This window comes from Halichoeres trimaculatus, unplaced genomic scaffold (assembly GCF_033239565.1).
Source record: "Halichoeres trimaculatus isolate MK-OKI-2021-1 unplaced genomic scaffold, fHalTri1.1 fHalTri1_scaffold_5, whole genome shotgun sequence".
NCBI classification, from domain to species: domain Eukaryota; kingdom Metazoa; phylum Chordata; class Actinopteri; order Labriformes; family Labridae; genus Halichoeres; species Halichoeres trimaculatus.
This window is the reverse complement of record NW_027437183.1, coordinates 6065471-6089483: the sequence shown is the minus strand read 5'-3', so window position 1 is coordinate 6089483 and position 24013 is coordinate 6065471. Positions and strand designations below refer to the sequence as shown.

The 24013-nt window shown below is 39.8% G+C and overlaps 1 protein-coding gene across 3 annotated transcripts in view; it reads left to right on the top strand.

Annotated features, from left to right (window-relative positions):
• ksr2 (kinase suppressor of ras 2) overlaps positions 1-24013 on the top strand; it is a 126146-nt gene that overhangs the window by 38958 nt on the left and 63175 nt on the right. For all 3 annotated transcript variants that reach the window (XM_074671109.1, XM_074671110.1, XM_074671108.1), the window contains one exon: positions 785-1286. In XM_074671109.1, coding sequence (XP_074527210.1) covers positions 785-1286 — 502 coding nt within the window. The remainder of the gene's footprint in view (positions 1-784; positions 1287-24013) is intronic.

Below are 24013 nucleotides of genomic sequence, written 5' to 3'. Positions count from 1 at the left end.
GTCTGCCTGCTGCCAGGATTACTCTCCCTGCTGCAATCAAGAAGAGCTAATGGATGTTTTTGTATAAAGTGCATGTCATGAACCAATTTGGTTTGATTTGATACAACATATTATTAAAAAAATGTCACTCAAATTATTTGAAAAATCTCATTTGACCCGATTAGTCATGAAAAACTGGGATTCTTTGGTTTTATTTTCACAGTTTTGATGCTAAAGTTTGAACAGCTGTGCTGGGACAATGCACTTGACCTGTTAGTTGACTTTTTGAAGGTTCTCAGATAATGGTTTTAGGTCTTCTTTAAATAACAATCAATCAATCAATCAATCAATCTTTATTTCACACAATGTTTATTTATTTATAAGTTTTGTTCATTTAAATCCTAACTTTTTTATTTTAAAAACTGCTAAAGATGTGAGGCTTCAAATGGAGGCACAGCTAATATGTCTTCTTCTGTCTTCTTCTTGAATGTTGAATTTTCATATAAAGAGTTTTTAGGTTTGTTTGAGGTTTTTATCCAGAGGAGCCAGGGTTTTGTCTCTTGGGAAAATGTCAGCATTTCAAAGTTCAAACAAAGTCCCATTTATTTTAAGGCTTACAGTTAAGACAGATATCTCAAAAGTTTGGAAAACTAAGCAAAAAAAAAAAAACTGTTTGCATGGCTTAATGTCACTGCATATGAGCAAAATGATCCATTCCTCTCATGCATTCATGCATTTATGCATCATTCATGTCATGACCAGGTGTGATCTTGGCACCTAATCTGGCTCTGTCTTCCTCCAACAGGGAGCCAGGCGAAGCAGGACTGGTCCATCCAATGGCCCACCTCTGAATCGGGCAAGGAAAACACCCCAGTGTGCCAGCCAGAGGCCAGTCAGTGGATCCGCTTCCAGCTCTCCCAAAGCCCCAAAGTCCAGTCCAAGTACAACCAGCACATGTGCCACAGCCCCCAGGCCCTGGCTCCCCCTTTATATGCCGATCGACTCACCGTCGACAGCCCCGCCACAGGGCTCTTCCCTCCTTTGGACTCTGGTCATCGCTCCCTGCCCCCTTCTCCGCGCCAGAGGCATTTTGGCCACACGCCTCCTCGGACTCCACTGGTGGTCAACACAATGACCCCACCTGGCACACCTCCTATGCGGAGACGGAACAAAGTCAAGGCCCCTGGAACGCCGCCTCCGCCAAGTCGCAAGCTCATCCACCTGCTGCCGGGCTTCACCGCTCTGCACCGCAGCAAGTCCCACGAGTTCCAGCTGGGGAACCGCCTGGAGGACACACAGACACCAAAGTAAGTGTTGAACCCTGCACGACTTTTATAATGAATGATTACCAGCTGTGGCACCTTTGGAGCCTGATCTTTCACCAAACTGACACGTTTGTTCAGCACTCCAGAAGCCTCCTCCGCTGTTGCCATGTTTATCCATTTGAAATTAAAAATTATGAAATTGGTATGACAAAAAAAAATTAATTCCCAGCAACAAAAAAGAGCAGAAAATTTATTTTTGGGAAGTGTTCCATTTATTTTGCTCTTTTAAGAAGATGCAACAACTGGTGATGTCACAAATTGAGCAACTCTCATGTCCCTATTGTGCAATTCCTGTGTAACTTTTTAAACAACCTTGGGGTTTTTGTATAGTGCAGCATTTTTCTTCCACAAATTTCTGAATTTTCCAGGTCAAGTCAGTGTTTGGGTTAGACTACAAAGTCCCAAAGTCAGTGGGTCCACCGGTGGAAACATTGACTGTAAAATTATCTTCAGTCAGTCAAGTTTTTTCAAGACATTGATCCTCAGCCTGTATGAGATCAGCAGATAGCAACCATTCAAAAATCAAGTCTTCCCTCTACCTGATCTGTCCAGAGTCTCCCAGCAGAAGTTTCAGCCCCACCTTTCCTTCTCCCAGTTTCATTAGATCAAAATCTCCCACCAGAGCCCGCTCACATTAATTCCTAGGAGGACTTAGTTGCCCACAAAGAACCGACGACCTGTCGGTGAAGATAAGAGGCCTCCAGGCTGAGTTCCTGACCGGCCCCGCTCCTGTGTCTGGCACTATGCTGATGAGATTTGGCCATGAACAGGGTCCACCACTGCTCGGTAATCAGGAACCAGGGTCTGCCTCAGGAGAGCTGCTCTCATTTTGATAATGCCATTAGCCGACAGCGCCTTATCATTGCTTCACTTGGTAAGTTAATATTTGGGAGTCGTCCTCTGCATTTACGACGGCCATCTGGGTTAGATTTGGAGTGTGCTCGATCGTGGGCACACATGTCTGCATTTGGGTCCCTGCATCTGCATCCGTACAGCGAGGAGTGGATCATAGCCGCAGTGAAAAGGCTCAAACGGCATTAGAGAATTGATTACCGGTCCCTGAGCGCTGATAGACTGCAGGCGGCGAGTTGAGCCTTGCTAATCAATGGCCTGTGTGTGCCTGGAAATGTTGCAACTCATCGAGACAGGGCATATCTGCTGGCTTCTGTGATGGCCAAGTAGCTCTCATAATGCATCATAATTGGTTGAGGACGGTGCTGGCAAGCATCAAGTCTGTGGTTCACTTCTGGCATGAGGCACTCTGACTTGTTTGTTGCAAATGGGTGTGCGCGAGGGGACTGCTCATTTGCAAAGTTGACGTCTGTTTTCTTCAAATACAGAGTGCATACCTGAAGCAAGAAGCCTGAAAAAGTTTTTTTTTTAATTGCTGCATCAGGAATCTGTTCTTTTCAACTGTTGTAGTCTTTTCTTGGCAGCAGAAAAGTCTTATTTGTTCTTTCTGCATTACAAGCTCAGCATAAAAAACTGCTAAATGTTGAGATTCATTCACCACAGGTAGAAGCAGAAGGAAAAATGTGCATGTGGAAAGCAAAAGATGCAAAATGTAGCAGACATTTTGACTTTGAATGGTGTCTTTTAACAAACATCTGCTGAAATATACAGTTAACAGCCTATGGGATATTTCCTGGTACCTATAAACCAGAGGTCTCTAACCTTTTCTTTCATAAGAGCCATTTTGCCTTAGCTCACCTGGATCATAGTCATTTGGAAGCAACAAAATCTACATTATCTTCACAATTAAGTCAAAGAAGTGTATAAAATTAGAACATAGTAAAAATCTAGTGAATAAATAACCACATTATAGGTTTTTTGTGTTTATCAAAGTGTTCAAGTGATGTCTTAGTTGTTTATCTTTCTAATAGATTTGCAAAAGTAAAAAAAAAATCATAAATTCTATTATCATAACTCTCATAAATTGGCAAAAAAAGAAAAAAGAAAAAATGCCAAAATTTTATTAATTTGAAAATGAAAAGAAAAAAAAATCATAAATTTACAAAATTTTCAAAAAAATGTAAAAATACAAAAAAATTGCTGGATTAAAAAAATGGAGTTTAAAATTTGCAAAGATTCAAAATGTTTTGAAATTTGCAATAAAGTATAAAACTTACAAAATCTGCAAAAAGTTGTGATTTTTATTCTAGATTAAAAAAATGTCAAAAAAAATTGATTGAAAAATTGCCAAAAAATAATAAAAAATGTAGTAAAAATCTCAAAATAATATAAAAGCTTAATTGCAAGATGTGCTGCATATTTAGTGCAACAAAATGTAAAGCATATTTTTTTTAGTGTCAATAGTGTTTAATCATCAATACCTTCTAAATAAATATATAAATTCTTTATTTCAAAAGTTTTGTAGCCACTGCACTGAGTCAACAAGCTGCATAAGGCTCCTGAGCTGCAGGTTAAAGACGGTTGTATTTAACCAATGACGCCTCCAGTTTTTCTTGTTTGACTTGGACAACGGCAAATCATGGAAAAAGTCTTGGATGAGGTCAGCAGAACAGACTCAAAATGAAAGCTGTTAAAACTTATTTTGAGACAAATCAGAGCAAAAAAACCCCAACAGCTCATGAACTCAAAAGTACCTGAAATTTCACCAAATTTCTTTATGATTTTCATTCCCCGCACGTCTTCCTCTCTTTTTCCCACCTCGGGGCTGTAATAAGCTCACAGTGCTCCTAACATCCTCATTCCCTCTCCCTCTGTCTTAATTGCCTGTCTCTATGATTGAGACACAATGGCCTGGGATTACCCTCTGACCCCCAGAGATATTGTTCTTAATGAGACATGGTCTAATATCTCAGTAGGACTGCAGACCGCTCAAAGACTGAAGGGCTGAATGTTAAAGAGTGATTGGCACACCATGTAAAGTAAAAACACAAGGTTTGGTTTCAGCATGAAATTGCAGGAGACTTATTATTATTATATGGTACGTAATCATTTCTTTTTCTCTCTTTTACTTTGGCTTGGAAACTTTTGAGTGCTTCTACAGTGGCCTTGAGTTTCAAAACACTGCAGCATTTCAGAAAACACAGCAAATTCAAAACAAAGTGTCCCAATACAAACTGACATTTCTCAAAAAGCAGAATATTCTGCTTTGAAAGCATTTCACAAAACACAAACATTTCACAACGATAAAAAGGAAAAACAGCAGCATGACTTTTGGTCAAACCAACATTTCACAAAACATAATGAAATGTCAACAATTATTGTTGTGATTTGTGAAATGTGGTTTTGTTTTCCCAAAATGCCACAGTGTTTTGCTGGATAGTTTTGTGTCTTCACCTGCAGGGCCACCATAGTTTCTGTTAGTTTAAGGGATGAGTGTAGATCACCTCATACACTCACCAGGCCACTTTATTAGGTAGACCTTGCTAGTACCCGGTTGGACCCCCTTTTGCCTTCAGAACTGCCTTAACTATTGGTGGCATAGATTCATCAAGGTCCTGGAAACCTTCCTCAGAGTTTGGTCATATTGATAATAGCATCACACAGTTGCTGCAGATTCATGAAAAGATGGGTGCACTGGATATTCTCTCTTTTTGGGACCATTCTCTGTAAACCCACGAGATGGTTGTGTGTGAAAATTCCAGGACATCAGCACTTTGCAATACTTATTTATGTAAATGTTGAACAGGTGGGCCTAATAAAGCAGCTTGTGAGTGTATATACAAAACATAAATCAATGGCATTTGACATTGCTAGAGCAGTTTCTCAGTTTTTAAATTATAGAGTATTTCCACAGATGAATAATACTGCATTGACCCAAATATCAGATAAGGTTTTGTTCATTGAAAATATTATAAAAAGTGGTGGGTCGTGTTATAATCTGGATCGTCCCATATTTGGGCCCATATGGTTATCAGTGTGACTTTAAAGGGGCTATGAGGAGTTTCTGAATGATCTTGGAAAAAGTCTCCCTTCTAGATATATGCTGGAATTGTAATCCACACTTTAAAATGAGATTATCAGCACCAAAATATGTTATTTCAAAATGCTGAAAGTTTAGAATAGGAGTTAATTTACAGAGCACGTTTCATTAAAGGTAAGCTCAATGTGCTTTACGGTGAAGATTAAAATAAAAAATAAAAAATAAAAATTATGATTAATTAGATTATGATACAAAAATCAGATTGAGAACAAAACAGTACATTAAAAAATAAAACAAAACACTCAGTTCAGTTGCCGCTCTGTTTTTTACTTCTAGGGTCTTTGCTGATGCTCCACCTGCCGTGGTTTTGTAATAAAGTGAAGTGAAGAGAGGTGTGCTGACCCCACGTTAAGGCTGGTACACATTATGGGATTCTCCCAAACTTCACACATTTAGAGACCACACACACTTGATGATTTCGCTCTCCTGATCTTACTGTGTGTGATGTGCACTCCGAGGACTCCACGCACTAACTGATTCTTCAGCAGAGCCTCAGCTTCTTTGAGCTTCATACTCCAAATCTTGCATAGTAAAACATGACTTCGGCGTAAACAAACATGACCAACATACGGAAAAAAGCAAAGATGTTTGTTTTCTGACTCTAGAATTTTGAAAAAAAAAACACAAAAGAAAAGAAGCCGATGGAAAAGGTTGTGGAGACGGCAGGGATATGGGCTGTTTGAATAACAATGCGAGTTGGTGGTGGGTAAAGTCATTTTAAGTTGTACAGATAGAATTTTTACTTCCTCTTTGTTCAGTCAGCTGAGTCAGCTCGTGTCTTGATTGGCTTTGCTCCGGTACACGTGACATTACACACTGTACCTCTTTTAACAGCAGCTTTGATGTTTTGTGTTAACAAGTCAGCAGGTCTTCACTTACTCACATTTCCTAAATTATTCAACACTTTAGAGTCAACACTGTTGATTCTTGTTAGTTTGCATTCATTACAGTTACTCACCGACGAAAAAACAGAGAACTGAGAATCATGTAACATCTATAAAAGGACAGCAGCGTCATGCAGTGCGCCATGGGTAATGTATTTTAGGCGCTAATATGAATTACAAAGAGAGAATGTAATATTGAGAGGACAGGGTAGGGATCTGGTGCCCCAAAGGTGTTAACTGAAGGGTATCAGGAGGGATGAGGCCACATCTGCACCTTGACTCACAACAGAAACCCAGGGCATGGAAACCCAGACTGTGACATGCTTGTCTTGTTTAAATGTGTTTGTCTCTGGGATGATGTGTTCCCTTTAATTTTGCAGAGAATTACCTGAAGAAATAATACGATTTGTCTCTGATGTGTTCAGTAATATCTATTAATCCACGTTAATCTCTCCTTGAATTGAGACTGCTTCCAAATTTACAAGTCATAAAGCATAACAAATCAAACTTGTACCTTTGGAGGGAAAGTGGATTTTATTTCCAACACTTGTGTTTGTTTGGTCCTCAGTCTACTTTTACAGAGAGATTTTCTTGTTCTAGTCATTTCATCAAAAGTATCTGTGGCGTAGTAGGTGACAAACTGTATGTGAAGCAGATTCTTCTTGTTCCTAAGAAGTAATAACTTCAGCTCTTAGTTGATGAACAAATGTAAAAATAATTTATCTATGTCTTTAATGAAGCTGTCAAAGATGTCTCATATCTGTCTCCCATATCTTGCACTTGCGTCATTCCTCCATCTCATCTCTGATCTCTAATTTAACCAGTATTGTTCACGAGACGTCATACTTTATTTTTATCTTTGTATTATGTTCAAGTAGTTCATATGTTTTTGCTAAAGGAGTTAATTTGTTGTTTTCGAAGCAAGAAAGCTTCTCAGGAGAAGTTTTATTTATCTAGCCCCCTGTGTTTCCATCTGCACCTTGTTTGTTAATCCTGTGAGCTGTGATACGCAAAACAAAGCCCCAATCCTGCAAGAAATGATTTGTTTCCCAGCTTTTAACTTCAAGGTGCCAGGTTCACGTGTAGAGTCTTCCAATGCTGCGTTTCCACCGAGCAGTCCGGTTCAGTTCAGTACGGTTTGGCACGGTTTGGCACAGTTAAGCCTGATCCTGTTTGCGTTTCCACAGCAAACTTTGCCCTCTTGTGGTAGGCGGCGTGTAAGCTGGATGCCGAAAGCCGCAGCTGTTAAACAATAGCGTGACGCCGTAGCAGCGCGACACAGTTTACCCCGCTAATGAATGAACCAATTGACCAATCAATGGTCTGCAGTGTTGTTGCTCCACCTTCCGAGGGCGGATTGGTTCAGTCTGACACCCATACGAAAGGGTCCCAAAAAGTGGGAAGGCTCGTCTCGGTTATTTGGGGATCGGTCCTGGGATAAGTCAGTTGAAATGCCAAAAAAAGTGCCGTACTAAGATGAACTGAACCGGTCTGCTTGGTGGAAGTGCAGCTCAATAAGACCAAGCACCACCCACTGTTCAAAAACATATATACACTGAATGTTTTTCTTTGAAATAAACAAAAAATGAAACAAACAAAAAACTACATTATGGCTCCGACAAGATGTATTCAAGAAGGTAACTGTTCTGTAAGGGTCATGGTCAGGGTTAGGGTGGGGTTAGGGTTGGACACATCCAGAAAAACCCCCAACGGAAGGCAACGGAGGTATCGCAACCAGATTCCCAAGATCACATCCACTGATGTGAACCAGGCTGCTAATCTCACAGTCGTATTTACTCTCACACGTGAACAAAACCTGAGAAACTCGGACACCTTCACTCAGATCCACTGTTTCCCCAGGGAAAGCTGCAGCACCAGGCTTGGGGAAGCTGACCCTAATTCAAACCACTTTGCGCTTCACTTCAAACCTACCCAAAGCCTGATGCCTGGGAGCATTTGGGTTGCTTTTGCGTTTTTTTCTGTGCAGACAATGTGATTCTGCTCCCTGAAACACCTTTTAAAGAAAAGGTAAAAAGTCTCAGAGCCATTAGCCCATTGCATTACGTGGTTGGAACTAGCATCATTGATTGACTTACAAGAAACTGCAATCATAATCATCTGTTTATCAGTCACCAAATATGAACTTTCTTCCATCATGTTTTCCCCCAAAGGCTTTGCAGCAGATGAATCACAGATCACTGCTGTACAGGATCGATAAGGAGCCGATTTTTCTGTTTGTTTTGGAGTGATGACTGAAGGATCACCTGCCTCCCCTTGAAAATGTCATCAAATCATTGTTAACATTTCGTGACCTCGTAGATTCTGCCAGAATAAAATCAATCCTGGAATGGGAGAAGCTTGGCTCACATGTTTTGGATATTTTTTAGAACCCAGCCTCAAGCTGTGGAAAAAGAATTTCTTTTTCTGCAGACGTATGAACTTCCTGTTGCTTCAGCGAATGAAACATCTTGTCAGCGAGGTGAGGATCGCTTAATGATGCCACCATCTCCCCACGTTTACTAATTTGACTTTGAAATGTGAGAACCAATTTCCGCAGTCAATCAATTCCTCCCCATCCCGCTGAGCACCTGCAAAATCACACACATACACACACACGCAGTACAGACTAACGAAAAACACATACACAACCAGTAAAGCAACAACAGCACCCTGTTTTTTGACACTGCTGTGTCTTTCCAGTATTAGACACATAGATTATCTGTCCACAGAGCGCTAAATTAAATTCAATAACACAATTTTCTAGTTATTTCCCAGGTATTTACTGGCTAAAATTACAATGCATCAGAGTAATAACTGGAGCAGACGTGAATCCCATAACCTGTTGCATGCAAGCCCGCTGCACTCCAGCTGAGCCAGGCTGTTGTATCTCTCTTCTTCTCTTGGGAAAGTTCAAGTTTTGCATTTTTCATGTGGTCTCTGACCCTGGATGTTAACAATGCACATACTCATAATGTGCTGTTAGTATCGACCAATACCAATACCAATCCAATAACAGAGTTAAATAATAACCTGCATGCTCTATGGTGGGATAAGACTGGTAATGTTTTAGGTAGCATTTAAATAATTCTTAAGAATGTATACAAGTCTTTTTCAAATGTATACTTTTATACCCTATTGACTTGAAATGGGTGTCTTCCTACCGATACCGATCAAGCCTTGAGTGGCATCGATACACAAAAATATAAACATGCTGAAGTCTCAACAAGATTTGCCACTGGAAAACAACCATTTTTTCTTCTTTTCACTTGTCATGTGAATAAAAAAAGTCAAAACTATGTTGCAAAAGTGTGTTTTCAGACCGTTGATGGTTAAGCTGCTTAAAAAACTGGTTCTAGATCATCCAGACCTGCTTTCACCCTATTTTCAATAACACACTACTTCTGGAAAAAAAACAACTGTCTCCCATTGTGTTCAGGATAATAAAAAATGTGAAGTTTTGGGACAGATGTGTAGCTCTTTCTATTATCATCTGCTTTAGATATGAAGCAGGGTAGCTAGGCTCAACCTGCAGAAGCTTTGATATTTGTGACATGGGAGCCCACTGAAAGCAAATGAATGGATTTGAAAACTCATCCTGATATCTTCCCAAATATAGCCGGGGACAAAACATTTTAGCAGCTTTTCCACGTCAGTAATTTACAAAAACTAGAGTAAAAACACTTAGCAAGATTGTATACATAATAACTGTTATATTTTTAGTTAAGTCATGAATATTTAATGTTTCTAAAATCATGACTCAACCCTAGCAGGGAATGAGAATGGTTGTAATCCCAATCTGTAGAAATCTGTTTATTTGCTCAGTTGTTTTCTTTAAATGCATTGTTATCATTGAGAATTTTGCAATGGGACATTAGAATTGCAAAAGTGTTAAGATGCAAATCAGATTAAAAAACAGTATTAAAAGTAGGGATGCAGCAATACCGATCAGTGAACTTGTGCCTTGCAAAGCTGAATCTTTTTTCTTTTTTTTTCCAGCGCGCTTTGTTACTTGATTTGACATGTTGCCTTTGATGCACTTGCTTTGTTTTTTGCTGAATAACCAGTCAACAGGGAATAAAGATTTTCGTTTAAAAAAAAAAGGTACATTCTGAATAGTTTTTTTGATGATGAACATTTAAATATTTCAAAGTTTAAATAAATATTAACTTCAGTATTTCCATATACTCTTTTTTGCCTTATTCCTAAAACATTACCTGTCTTATCCAGTAGGACAGTAGGGCTTGCAGGTCATCATTTAGCACTGGTATCGCATCAGGATCAGGATTGGTATCAGGTATCGGTATTGGTATCAGAACCACAAAAGTTGGATCGGTGCATCCCTGATCAAAAGCATGTTTTATTCAATATTTTTGAAGTTCTTTTCTAGTTTTCATAATTCTGAAACCATAAATGCTTTCGGTGTTTAGATATAGTTTTTCAGACAAAGTTTGCTTTATATAAAATCTTCCTTGTCCTCATTTTTGGCTCAGTTTGGATTCAGCTAAAGAAAATCTGGAGCCCCAGTTGTGCAGATTCAGTTTTAAAAGTGTGTTCACTTCATTTGTTTGTTGATGCATTGTGTGACCCGCCAAGAGATTTAACTTTAAAGTACATTGCATTAAATAGTAAAACTAACAACATCATTTGAGGGTACATGTTAAAGTTCAAGACCTTGTCTCAAAAACCTCTTTGGAGGAATCCATCACCCCAAAGTGATTTTAACGGCACAGAAGAGTCTGCAGGTGGAACACTTCTCCCAGGTCTCAAAAGCTTTTTGACTTCTTCATAGTCTGACTTCAGATCCATAAGGACCACAGACACCGCACTGCTCTTAAACCTCATCTCCAGACAGGAGTGTGACAGCTTTTTGAGTTTGCTTATTTTCGTCTCCTCTCCTGTTCTCCGCCTCTTTCTCTCACTCTCTTTCCCCTCCTCTCTTCTTTCTCTCTGCCCTTTTCAAAGCGTAGAGGCTCTTTGGGCTGGAGTGTCAATTAATGAACCTCGTTGTCTATGTTAATGAGCGGTAACATGCATGCGCGGAAAGGGCAAGTGAGTTTTCAGTCTGTCACAGTCCCACTCGGCACGTCAGACCAGGATCGTTGGGGGAAAGTGGGCGTGTTTGTTTCTCCACGCTCTCTTGTCTCGCCTTCCCCTCTGCTAGAATATCATATAGTTAATGCCACCTTATGAGACTTTCACAGCTTTTTGAATGTTAAGCACTCTTTTATTGAATTGGATGTTTGCTAATAAATCACATGGCGCCAGGAGGTTGGCATGATTCACCCTCTGCTTCTCTCAGGGTAATTCTGGCATGCAAAACTCAGGGGAAGCAAATTTGCATCCATTCCATGACTAATTTAGCTGTTTGCTTTCACCGAGCTGCCGTGCACGGCGTATTTTTTTTCTCCCCCCTTTTCTTTCTCTGGTTCCTTCTCTTTCTACCTCCCCCCTCTCATTATGCATCTCTTTTGAGAGCCTGTCAATGTGTTATTCTACAGCCATCCGTAACATCTACCAATTCAGACAGAAAATACATTTTTTATTGGATTTAGTTTCCTCGGTGATGCGGAGTAAACTCTGATGAGGTTGTGACTGTGTTGACTGAGCAGCGCTGGGAGAGAATTTACTGTAGTGAAGCTTTGAGGTGGTGCAAACTTGTATTAGAAAATGTTAAGAAAGGTTAAACCAACAGAACTAAACCTCAGAAGGGCAAAATAAGAGGAAACCAGATTAAATTCAACACAAGTAAAAAATATTTTGCCTGACTGTAGATTCTAAATGACAGAGATTTTCTTTTTCACCTGAAGTCATCAGAACTGAGTCTCACTGATTTAACACAGCTACTTTTATGTATAGGATTCGCTGGTTTACTCAGGATATAATTGAATATGCAACACTTGGCCCACAATAACAATAACATCAAGTACAGCATATACTCTGATTATCTATTTACAGTAAAAGAATCACATAACAAAACATCACGATATTAGAATAACTGAAGAAAAAGAAATACTGTTTAAAAGATAAAGTTTAAGATCAGTGTAATTATCCACTGCACTTTGATTTGATTTCACTGAGATAAAACAATGTTTTTTAGTCAATAAACTCTAACTTTACCTTCAAAAGGAAAAATGTATTCAAATAGAAATGTATTTAAACAGAACCAGCCAATGGTTCCACTTTGTCCTCTTTCCTCCTGTCTGTACCCCGAGTTGAGGGTAGTAGATAGAGTAAAAAAATGGATGGGGAAAGTAAGATGGCATGTTGCAGAGGGTTATGGTTTGGACTCAAACCTGGGGTGCATGCTTTAGGGTCTGAAGCCTCCCTTGGCACAGTGCTGCCAACTCCTCAGTAAGGAAAGTCATCATTAGCTGTCCCAGAAGCCACCAAAAGTTGCATTATGGCGTCATCACCTAATTTGCATAATGATCAATTTGCATGTAATTGTCATGGATGCTGTAAGAGAGAGGAATGACATCATAGCGGAGACAGAAATGGTGTAAAATAACACCATAAATCCGTTTACAACTACAAATAAGCTTCCTTTGTTCAATTATTGTTTATTTTTCATGTTTGAATATAAACTCTCCTCTTTTTTTCTGGGCTGGACCGGCAAAAGTGAGCCAAAATAGAAAAGCGCAGGACTCGTCTGCCTGTGAGTGTTTTCGAACAGGGGAGGGATCCATGGTAGCACCTACTGCTAGTTGAGAAGAGTAAAATCGATGTGTGCTTTTGGAAAAAGTCGCTAGATTTGTTACTTTGTTTTGAAAAAGAGTCGATAGAGGGTCTTGTAAAGTTGCTAAATACAGTGACGATATATAGTGGAGTGGAGTTTCAACACAAAGCTAGACTGGCTTCACCTAGAGCTTTTTTTTTTCCAACTGTCTTCAATAGACTTCAGAACTTTGTATCTGAAACAAATGGGTGACATCACAGAGACTTTGTCACATAGACTTTATATAGAATGGACAGCACGGCTCTGCCTTTTACCATTGTACGGTTTTGGAGCCAAGACACCCTCATTGGAGGCACCACCTGGTGACCAAAAATAATACTTTTTTTCTTTCGAGAGCATAATCTCTTCTTGGCTCTCCCTCCTGACATATTTTACAATCCCTGAAAAAAATACTCAAGAACGGCAGCTGTCAATCATCGTTAAACTTGACGTAAGGCCTCATTTTTTTCTCCTTATAACTAATGAAAATGAAACTTTTCACAAAAAAAAGAGGACCCTAAAACATCTTCATATTACCTCAACAGTAGGATTTGAGAAACGTTTGTACGAGGTGTCTTAATTTTTTAAAGTTTGACCACAGCCCATCTGGAATGACTGGGGAGATAGATTTTCAACCTATACTGCAGTCAGCCACCAGGAGGGCAGTTTTTGTGGCGCCCTCACTTCAAGCCAAGCAAGATGACGTCCATTTTTTTGACGTCCATGCTTTTTCCATGTATGATGCTATTCTATATTATTCCATGGTGTCAGAGAATTGGCAGGTACTCATGAGGAGGAAGGCCGTTCACATTAAACAAAATTTTATCACCTCTATTTGCTTGCCTCACTTTTCAGTTTAATGTTTCCTGCTCTTGGGTTACATTCAATTACTTCCTTAATGTAGCGATACCAGATTAAGTCTTCATTTCCTCCTCCTGTATGCTGCTCCTCCTTCATTTATCTAAAAGAAATATTTTAGCAGGGGAAGCCAAGAATGAAAAGGTGTTCATATGTGAGGCAGGATGTGTCTTTGTTTTTTTTTCTCCTCACATTTCTGTGCCAACTTGGTGATTTTTCCTTCTGGTACTCCTGATGTTGTTTAATGACTTTTTTCTGGTGTGGTTGATTTTGGATTTTCAATCTTTTCCAGCTGTGGTTTCAGATTGGAAAAATGGCACAAACAACTCCAAAGCTTGAATAAAACAGCAGAGCACAAAAAGGCAACAATTCAGAATATAAACAACAGGAACTCTGTGACTCAACTCAGTGGACTGAAAACGACTCCTTCCTGGTGTGGAGCTCTGTTTCATGGAGCAATCTGTAATCTGACGACACGTTTATTGCCTTAACTGTGAAGAGAAAAACTCTGAAGATTCAGCCGGCATCAAATCGATGTAGCTGCTCCTCAGATGACTCGCAGAGATACACGTCCACCTCTCCCTGGGACACACACGTCGTCACATTACCCGCTGACCTCTGACCCTAGAGGATTATTGGTCCCACATGCTCAGCTGCGAGGCATGGCTACGATACAAATCCTTGTTTGTCAGTGCTGTGAGATAATGCCTTTGAGGGAGGAGGAAACAGCGGTTTGTTAAGGAGGAATGCGAGTGCATAGCCTCTCTTCTCCTCTGGCGAAAGCTCATCCATGTTAATCACGGCTTCGGCCTCTTTGCCGTTAATGACAAGACAGGTGAGAGGGGATGTCAAAAGCAGCTCCTTAACAGCCAGACACTGCCACCCTTCTCCTCCATCTTTATCCATCCACCCATCCATCCTCCGTAATGAGCACTCGTCCAGGCCTCCGTCAGCGGCTTAGAAATTGGAGTCATGATTATGAATTTATATGAGTGTTTAGGAGTAGTGGTTAGAGAAAAATGCCACTGTTTGCTGGTAGAGGATGAATTTATTAGACTGAGGGTTTGTCCAAGGTGATTTGTGAATGTTTGGGGGCTTGTTTTGGCAGATGGCAGTATTTAAATGGAAGATTAGAAAATATTACAAGGAAAACCATCAATGAAAGACCTCAGAAAAATGGTCCCAGGTTTGTCGAAATTCTACCTAAGTCATGCCATCTGACAAGCGCAGGAGAAGAGTCTGGTTTACATCAGATGTCCTAGTGATGGGTGGGGATGATATTCTCTGTGCTTTGGTGCTGTTTGCAAGTAAGAAAACAGAATTTTATGGACAATCCGTGCGAATAAACCTCATTGCGGAAAAGAAGTCTACTTCAGTCAGAACCACTCTCACCAAGAGGACGAATCATTTGCATCTCCAACGTTTTAAGGGGTATAGCCCGCTGCCCTTCAACATGCCTCCGTGGAATGGCAAAGTGTGCATACATGAAATGCCAAGGCAGGGAGAGCAGCAGCAAAGACGCCTATTGGTAGAGAACAGTGAGCCAGCGTTTGTAAAAACCGTTATAACACCAGTAAAACCAGACACAGTGTACAGGTAATCAGAGATGGGTACCGAATTTGGTACTTTTAAAGGTACCAACTGAATTCTGTCAAAAGTACCGGGTACCGATTCCCGTCAAATCAAAAGGTTCCATGTTTAGGCCCCTAAATGCATCCTTGTGACTGTGAGGGAGTGGAGCAGTAGGCAATTTTCCATGCATAAACACAGCATTGCAAAATTATATATTGAAGAATAGATATGTTAAATTGAAAAATAAATTACTTTTTATAATATGTATCACAACAAATTATTATTTTTTTACCATTAAAACACACAAATGTACTGAAAATTGGTACCGTTGAATACTGATATTGATAGCCAGTCATTTCAAACGTGAAAGGTACCCATCCCAACTGGTGATGATGGACAACTGTGTTTTTGGCCATGTCCATGCGTAGCTGGGTTTCTGGGAAACCCAGTATATTATTGTACGTTTGGGCATCATCCATGTGAAACCCCAGTTTAACTTCACTAAAACCTTTGTTTTGTTCAAGATTTTGGAAAACTGTGGTTTCATGCGTATGCTGGGGAACAGAGTTTTTGGTTCTCAGATGTCACAGCTGAATGACCGGGGTCCATTCTGATTGGCTGGTGCAGGTTCTGCGTCTAAAGGACATTGCCAAATATGGGTTTGACATGCTTCCGGCCGCAGCAGATTTTCCTGGTGTGTGTGGACAGAAGTATTTTTAAAACGAATATGGGGGATATTTGTGTTTCCTGGTTTGGTTTTTGGTGTTCCCCTCACTTGTGATTGCCCACATTGTCTTCACCTGCTATTGCTGTGTTTGATCTATTTGGTCTTAATGTTTCTTCTCTTCTGTGTCACTTTATTGTTGTATGTTGGTTCTTGTCTGTGTTGCTGCGGATGTTTGATTTTTGTAGGTTTGGATTTCTGGTTTTTGGATTTACTTTTTGGATTCTGATCTTTAGTTATTTTTTTATTTAATCTGCGCTTGGGTCTTCACCTCTTGTGTTTTTTCCTGCTGAACTCTGACGCTCACCTCAAATTCTAACAACTAAACTGGATTGCAAACTTGGAAGGATCAGCTGTCAAATCAGCCTTTTTTAAGATCTTAATACTAACCGTGTCCCGCATGATGGACAGTAAACAGTTGTGTTTTGTAAACATTCTAGCCAAACATGAGCTGGCACAGTGTAGATGATGGAGAAACACTCACCTCCACTTCTTTTTCCATGAAGTTGCTTCTCTTATCTTTCTGCACCACAGTTGTCTTTTAAATTAAATGTCTTGTGTAATTTTACTTAATAAAAGGAGTCTACACCATTACACAATACAGGGGCTGTGGGTTCACACTGTTTTAGTCACATAGAAAAAGCAAGACTTGGGGGATGGGTCAGTGCTGTATTGTGTTTTTACTATTTGCAAGCAGAGTTAAGAGCCAGGAATTGTTGGGAGTCTGCACCAACCGTTCCTGATCAATGCTCAGGAGAAAGGTTGGGTCCGTTTACACCAAAATGAGTTGGTGTGAAGGCTTGTTGCAGCCATAATAGTAAAGGTCTGTCAGTAAATAACAGGTTTGTCCTTTTCTTGCTGGAAAATCTCACAATCTTGAAAAGCAACACGTACGATTCTCTTCAGTTTCTATCAAAACAAAAACAGCAACAGACTGAAGTGAAAAAAAGAAGAATGAAAATGTTGTTTCTGCTACAGCTTAGTTAAAGCTGGGGGGATCCCATGTTGCTTTATAAATGAATTAAGTTCAATTTTTATAACTCTTTTATCAAAGTTTTATTATATTCTGCCTTAAAAGAAGAGCAAACATTGAATTTGAGGTGGTGAAATTACATCTAACATATCTCTAACATCAATGGAGCAACCTAAACAGCTCATATTGACAGCTGCTGTATGATTTATTGAACAGTTAAGTATGAATGCTCCACCATCCTACAACCATAAAGAGAGTTATTACCATCGTTCATCATTCAGGCTATCAAGTTGAACCTTTCATCTCAGTGTTTCTCTCTGCTGTTAAAGTCTGGACAGATAATATCAGCTCCAGGTTCCACATTGTCTCCGACCCTCCTCCTTCGTTTTAGGCTCGTTGTCATTTACAGCTCAGCTCCAGCTTCAAAACTATCACTTAACCCGCGCGGCTGCAGGCCGGATCGCTGTTCTCGCCTCCAGTGCAGCTGCGGTAATGTTTGGATTAGGGAGTTAAAGGTCTGAGCTATGGTTTCATTTTGACTGAATTGAAAAAATAAATTCTCATTCAATCTGATCCACACTGCAAAGCACACACACACACTCTCTCTCACACACACATGGCTGAGTGTTCATGGGAAAGATAAGACAGATAAGAGAAGGAGGCTAAGACAGGGTGAAACTTCAACACAGCCCATGTGAAAACACAAAAACATTGCAAAAAGATTAAATCCAGGTTAATAAGAATGAATGTCTTCAGATTTACACATTTAGATTTAGGTTCAGTCAGGACATCAATGCCTTAGAGGTCCTCAAAAATCCCAAAATTCAAGGGGCTGTGAGGAGTTGAAAGTGATCTTGAAAAAGTCGCCCTTCGAGATGTATGCCTAATTGTAATCCACTCTCTAAAATGAGATTATCAGCATCAATATTGCTGGTTACAGGTTATTTTAAGTTGCTACTTCTTAAGCGCCCTTCACAAAGGTCACGCGGTGTGAAGAGCGCGGAATTCCGTCAAGAAATACGTTTCAATGGTTTGTTGCACAATACAACATCACTACTGACTATAAAACGAAGGGGAAAATACAGTTCGAACCCCTTTAGTGTGAATAAATGAGATCAAAAATTAATTTTTTTGAATGTTTTGAATGTTTCAATTTTGTTGAAATGTTGTCCCATTCCCAGTTTTTCTTATGGTTGTCTTTGTAGGATGGTAGAGCAGTATTGTAGAGCTCTGGATATTCAGATACCAGCAGTATTAGCTCCGCCATTGCTCGTTTTGCCCCGTAAAGCCTGCTATTTCTGGGTTTTCTTCTTCCTTCGATGTGATTCCCAGGCGGCTGCCGCTAGAAAGTTCAACACCCTGGACTCCGGGCGGCAGCCAAAACCGCTTGCCGTCTGCTGCCCGTCTCCCATTAAAAGGACTGGAGGGGGTGTGTTGCCGCGCGGTGGTGTGAAGCCCCCTTTAGCGTCTGGTTCGGGTTGTCCAGGACTGGATTGATCTAAAGCACGTCTAGGTCTCTGTGGCAACACCATGCCGGCCGATTACGTTTAGTAGTGAGAAGAGACAAAACACAGAGCTCTTAGTTTTTATTTGCTAAAACATTTTATGTGACTAATTTTGTAGTGATGGTGGACACAGGAGCCTAACTGTCAGACAGAAAAAGGACAGAAGAGCAGAAGAAAGATAAACAGGAGAGAAAACGATTGATGCCAGTTGGCAGGTTCACCGAGTTCATCTTCACACCTTATTTCTTACTGACTAGTCTGCATGTAGGGAATTGTTTTTAAAATAAACAAACCAAGCGCTAAATCACAGAGTCTATGTATTGTCAAATGACATTAAAAAAGACACAACATACTTAGATACATGCAACTTTTTTTTCATTTTCTGGATCAAAACACAGACAAACCAGGACATGCCACAAGAGTCACCTGTGACTGTTTACATCAGGGTAGTGAGTAAAGCACAATAACAGTTGCCAGTGACCAGTGTTACAGCCACGAGCCTAAGCTGTACCACTGGTGGCAGCATATAACTCACATTTAGTTAAATAAAATATTTGTTAAAAGTTCAACTTGCTAATAATTTTGGCACTAACTAGCAAGAGTGATGATGTTTATTTGTTCAGTTGACGAAACACCAACATCTGCAGATAGGACTGTTTTCTTTGCTGAAGTGTTTTTTAAGCAGCTTTTATTTGACCCTTGATTTAATTGTTTGAAGGAATCAAGCGGCTGTTGTCAGGTAGTCCAATCACCGATGGGATTTTTTGGTTGAGTTTGGGTTTATGCTGTAAGAGAGCAGTTGAGCGTGATTTTAACTACTGCATCAGATATACAGCATTGCCCTGTACGTATGCAGAAGCCCACGCACCACCGTGACCCTTATTTTCTGTGGTAATTTTTTTTTTTTTTTTATTATTATTTCTTGTGAGTTTTCATTTAAAGTTTGACCCATGTTTCATCTGCTAACATGGAGAAAGTGGGGCTAAAGTGAGTTTTTGGCTTCACTTTTGGGTAGCTGCCATATTTAATCCAGTCAGAAGAACACCTGGTGGTATTGAAAGCCTCTTTAGTCCTATTCACCTCACAATTTGGCAGCAAATAAGGTGCACTAACTAAATAAAATGCCTCACTGAAGATGAGTTTGTATGTTGAAAAACCAAAAAGGCAGGTTGTGAATCCAAACAAAGAACGTGTTATCTTTAATCAGAACAAGTTAACCGAAAGAACACTTCAGCATTGGCACAGGTTGACAACAACACAACAATTCTTTAATGTATTGGTTCAATATTGTTTAATATTTCTATTCAATGATAAATTATCTGCAGATGGTGAAGGTTCCTGATGCATAGGTTTGGTAATTACAGGAAACAACTCTTGACTTGACTGGAGAGGTTTGAGAATCAGTTGTTTTGTTCTTAACGAGAGAAGAAATGTTTGATTCTGTCGACGCACAAACCATCAGTGTATCTCTGACCAAATCTCATCTAACAAAAAGAGATGCTTTCTGCCATCTCCATGACAACACCTCTCTCCCATGTTATGTTTCCTCCTTTATCTTCTCACTGGGGGTTTGGCTCCTTCATGCATCCTGGAGGAGCGGAGCTTTGTACATCCTGAAGAGGGAAAAATGGGGGATGCAGTCAGATTAAGTGGTTCTTTGCTGTGTTTATGGGATATAAAAATGGCAAAGAGCAAGTGTGACGTGGGAAAAAAAGGAAACATAGGTATCAGATGAGAGGGCACATCACCAGACTCAGAGACTGAACCTGCATTAGAAGCAAACTCTAAGGAAAAAACATCCAAACTTAGAGTAAATGTTACATTAAACACTGAAAAATAAAATAATTAAATAAAAAAAAAAACAGAAAATGATAGAACACAAAACTTTCATGCTGAGTTAAAAGCTAAAAAATGAAAATGAATTTTATTAGTTGTTGGGATTTGAACTCAAAATAAACAATAAAATCTTAAAATGAAGGAAGAGGGGATATTCTGCTTTCATATATTTTTTACATGGGTATGAAGTAACAAAGCTGGATGCAGATTTTCAAACCTCCAAAAGTAGCACAAGATCTTCAAGAGATCCTCACGAGATCTTTACAAGACTTGCTGAAATGATGAGGTAATCAGATAAGGATCTCCTAGCTAGTTCATTACACATTGGAGGGGTGGGGCCTCAAACACCAAGGTCTGCTAAGAGCTCTGACCCTAGCTGGTTCTACAGAAGGCTGGCTAATCAGAGGGACAGTGGTGTGTGGGCCAATGAGCCTTAAAGAGACAGTAACCAAAGCAAAGCCTCTCAGACAGAGGCTACAATAAAGTTTTCTAAAACACCAATTTCAGAAAATTATGTTTTTTGAGTTGTAAAGCATGTAAATCTACTTCGACGGCACTAGAGAGATGGAAAAAAGCTTTAACAAAAGAAGCACAGTACTACCTCTTTAAACAACACAACAAATTTAATCTGAGATAAAAGGCTTAAATGGTTAGTCAGATTCATCTGCTTATCTACTCTTCCAGAAAATACTATTGAATAGTTAATGTGACAAATGCAGGGGTGTAAAACAACCATCCACACACTCACCTACAGGTAATTTCAAGTCCCCAGTCAACTAGATGCATGATTTCTGATGGTGGGAGGAAGCTTGAGGGAGCCCAAACTCCACACAAAACCCTCAAACCTCAAATCCCCTTAACAAAACATAAAAGAAACCTTACACTGTGCCACAAATGATCCAACTCTCCTTTTGTACTTTCAGTATAAGACCCAGTCACGCATCTTGAACCACACCTGATGGTGGGTCAAATGTCTGCCTCCGGGTTTGGAAGTATTGCTGTGCCTTGCAAGTTGCTTGCAAATTAATTCTGAATGTGGCGCTCAAATTAATGCTGTGACAGAGGGCAGAGGGCAAACTGACTATTTTTAGGATCTCATGCTTATTCACGGAGAGGTGTGCTAAATATGGACTGCCCACAGAGTCCTCACTGTGACCTCTTTCTCCTGATTCCAACCGCTACCTCACCTAACACATATTTTGTCCTCGAGGGGAGTTAAGGACACCGAGGTATGACATATTTCTGGCCAGAGCACTAAATGCAGAGCCTGTAGTTTTATTTTTAGATCTGCTTTGTTTATTATTCTTTCTTCTTCTTCTTTCCTCATTTATCTCATTTTTAAACACTTTAACATGCCTGAGACCTCAAGACACTTTACACACACACACATGGTTCAGGTAAAGCTATAGGCATTAATCGAGCAGTACTTGTGAGTTAGCTTTCTGGCATTTGCCTCTTACCTGCTATCTCTTATCACAAGTTAACAAACATGGTGGACACCATGCAGGAAGCTGTGATGGTCATCAAACCAGAAACCAGCTTCTAAGACTTCAACTTTTGTTAAATTCTGTGCAGAATTATTCCCATCCATGCTGAAAAAAGGGGGGCCAAACACAAGATGAAAAAAAGTAAATTTAATGAGAAAACTAGTCAAACTATTTGTCCTTGCAGCAAGCAGATTTTACTTGATCAGAAATCTTGTAATTAGAATTTTTAATCTTAAAATAAGTGGAAATGAGAAGTATTCCCAAGTGTTGCAACAAGAAGAAAATATTTATTTGTAGATCAAAAAACTTGAAAACAAAATTTCTGAAACACAGTAATTAATAAATTATAATAAATATTAGCCAAAAAAAATCCAATTTGTTTTTTTTCTGTATTTTTCTCTTCATTTCAGAAAAAGTAGCCTAGAGAAAAGGAAATAACCATGAATTTAGGTAAAAGAAAAAAAAGTTACTCAGCATGAGAAGTACTTTTTTGATACAGACTGGCTCATCTTTAAAATGAGAATAATCCCAGATTAATAGTTATGAACTGGATTACTTGGACAAAAAAAAAGACCTTAAACCAACATAACTTATTGTGCAACTCCTCTCCTTGCTGCTCTGATTATAAAAGATTTGCAGGACACATTTGCACTTTGACAGCTTTTTACATCATTTTTGGCGTCTGTTAAAAGGCATAGTGAGGACAGCTTTTGCCTAAATCAGGATACAGAACTACATTTCCCATAAGCACCATCATCCATGTGAATTCTTTCCAAGGTTTGCATTTGTTTTGGAAGCAAATGAACGGGGAGCAGGTCTTTTTTTCAACACTATGTTAGGGAGCCGAATTAGGTACTTTAACAGGCATCGACCAAAGTCAAAAGTACTGGGTACCAATTCACATAAAACCTAAAGGTACCATGTTTAGGTACTTAAATGCATCCTTGTGACTGTGTGGGAGTGGAAGAGTAGGCGATTTTCCATGCTGGACATAAACACAGCGTTGCAAATTGAAGAATAAATATGTTAAATTCAAAAACTTTCATAGTTTATTATTAATCAAATGGATATTTGTTACCAAATAAACACAAAATAGTACAAAAAATGGGTACCGTGTAGTCTTATCAAAAGACTGCTGAATGCTGAATTTTGTGTGACTAACGGGCCATTTACATAGAAATAGTTTTAAGGTCAAACACAAAAGTATTGTTGCGTTTTGGCCTTGCGTTTATACAGAAATGGAAACACAAACTTTTGAAAATGGCCCTGAAAGTGGAATTTTTTCCTGAAACGCTGACACCATCATTGCCATCAAACACTAAACCCGCATTTTCAGCTAGCTGCGTACAACAGTACTGTACCTCAATCTTCTGACTGTCTTTCAACAAAATGTACATCTGTTGCTCCACTTTTGCACCTAGTATTCACCAGTACACCAGATGATCGGCACAACTCTACTTCCGTGGAGATCTACCAAAAGCCGCTTCTGGTCGAGACAGGTATAGCGCTACCTACAGGCCTGACATGCTTACAACAGCGGTTTAAGTCCCTTGGCATTTCTGTGTAAATGCAGATTATTTCACTGCCTTTTCTGATGAAACGTTGTGTAAACGGGGCCTAATTGTTATGAAACCACAACATAAGAAATATGCTTACACAATACTAAAATGGACACTGAGACTGGCTGCCACCAATCCAGTTTTATGTAGAGACCACCAGGCTGTACAAGCTCACTGCGTGCTACTGTCACAACAGTGTTGTTTCAGTGAGAATCCATCAAGAGGAGCAAACATAAACCACATCCTATAACCAGGCTTACATCAACATGCCACTGCTTTGGACTTCACATGACAACAGCCTGTAAGAATAAACTATTTTAACCAGACAGCCTGTGCAGCGTCCCAGAGAGACTCCTGAAGACAACATGTCACAATGGTCCGCCTTCCTGTCAACAGTCCCAAACCACCGATCTCACATCTCATCAGGTCATCAACTCCTCCGCCCCCTCCGTCTCCCTCTCATTTTCTGTCTCTCACACAGGCCGCTCTTCTTTTTCCCACTTAGGCTGTTTTTCACCTTGGGTTTCTGGCTGTCTCCTCAGTATCATTTCGAGCTTTCAGTCCACAACTTTCTCACACAAACACACCAATACCACCCTGACGAAGAGTGCTGGCCTCTGACAGCGCGCTGACACCCACCGATG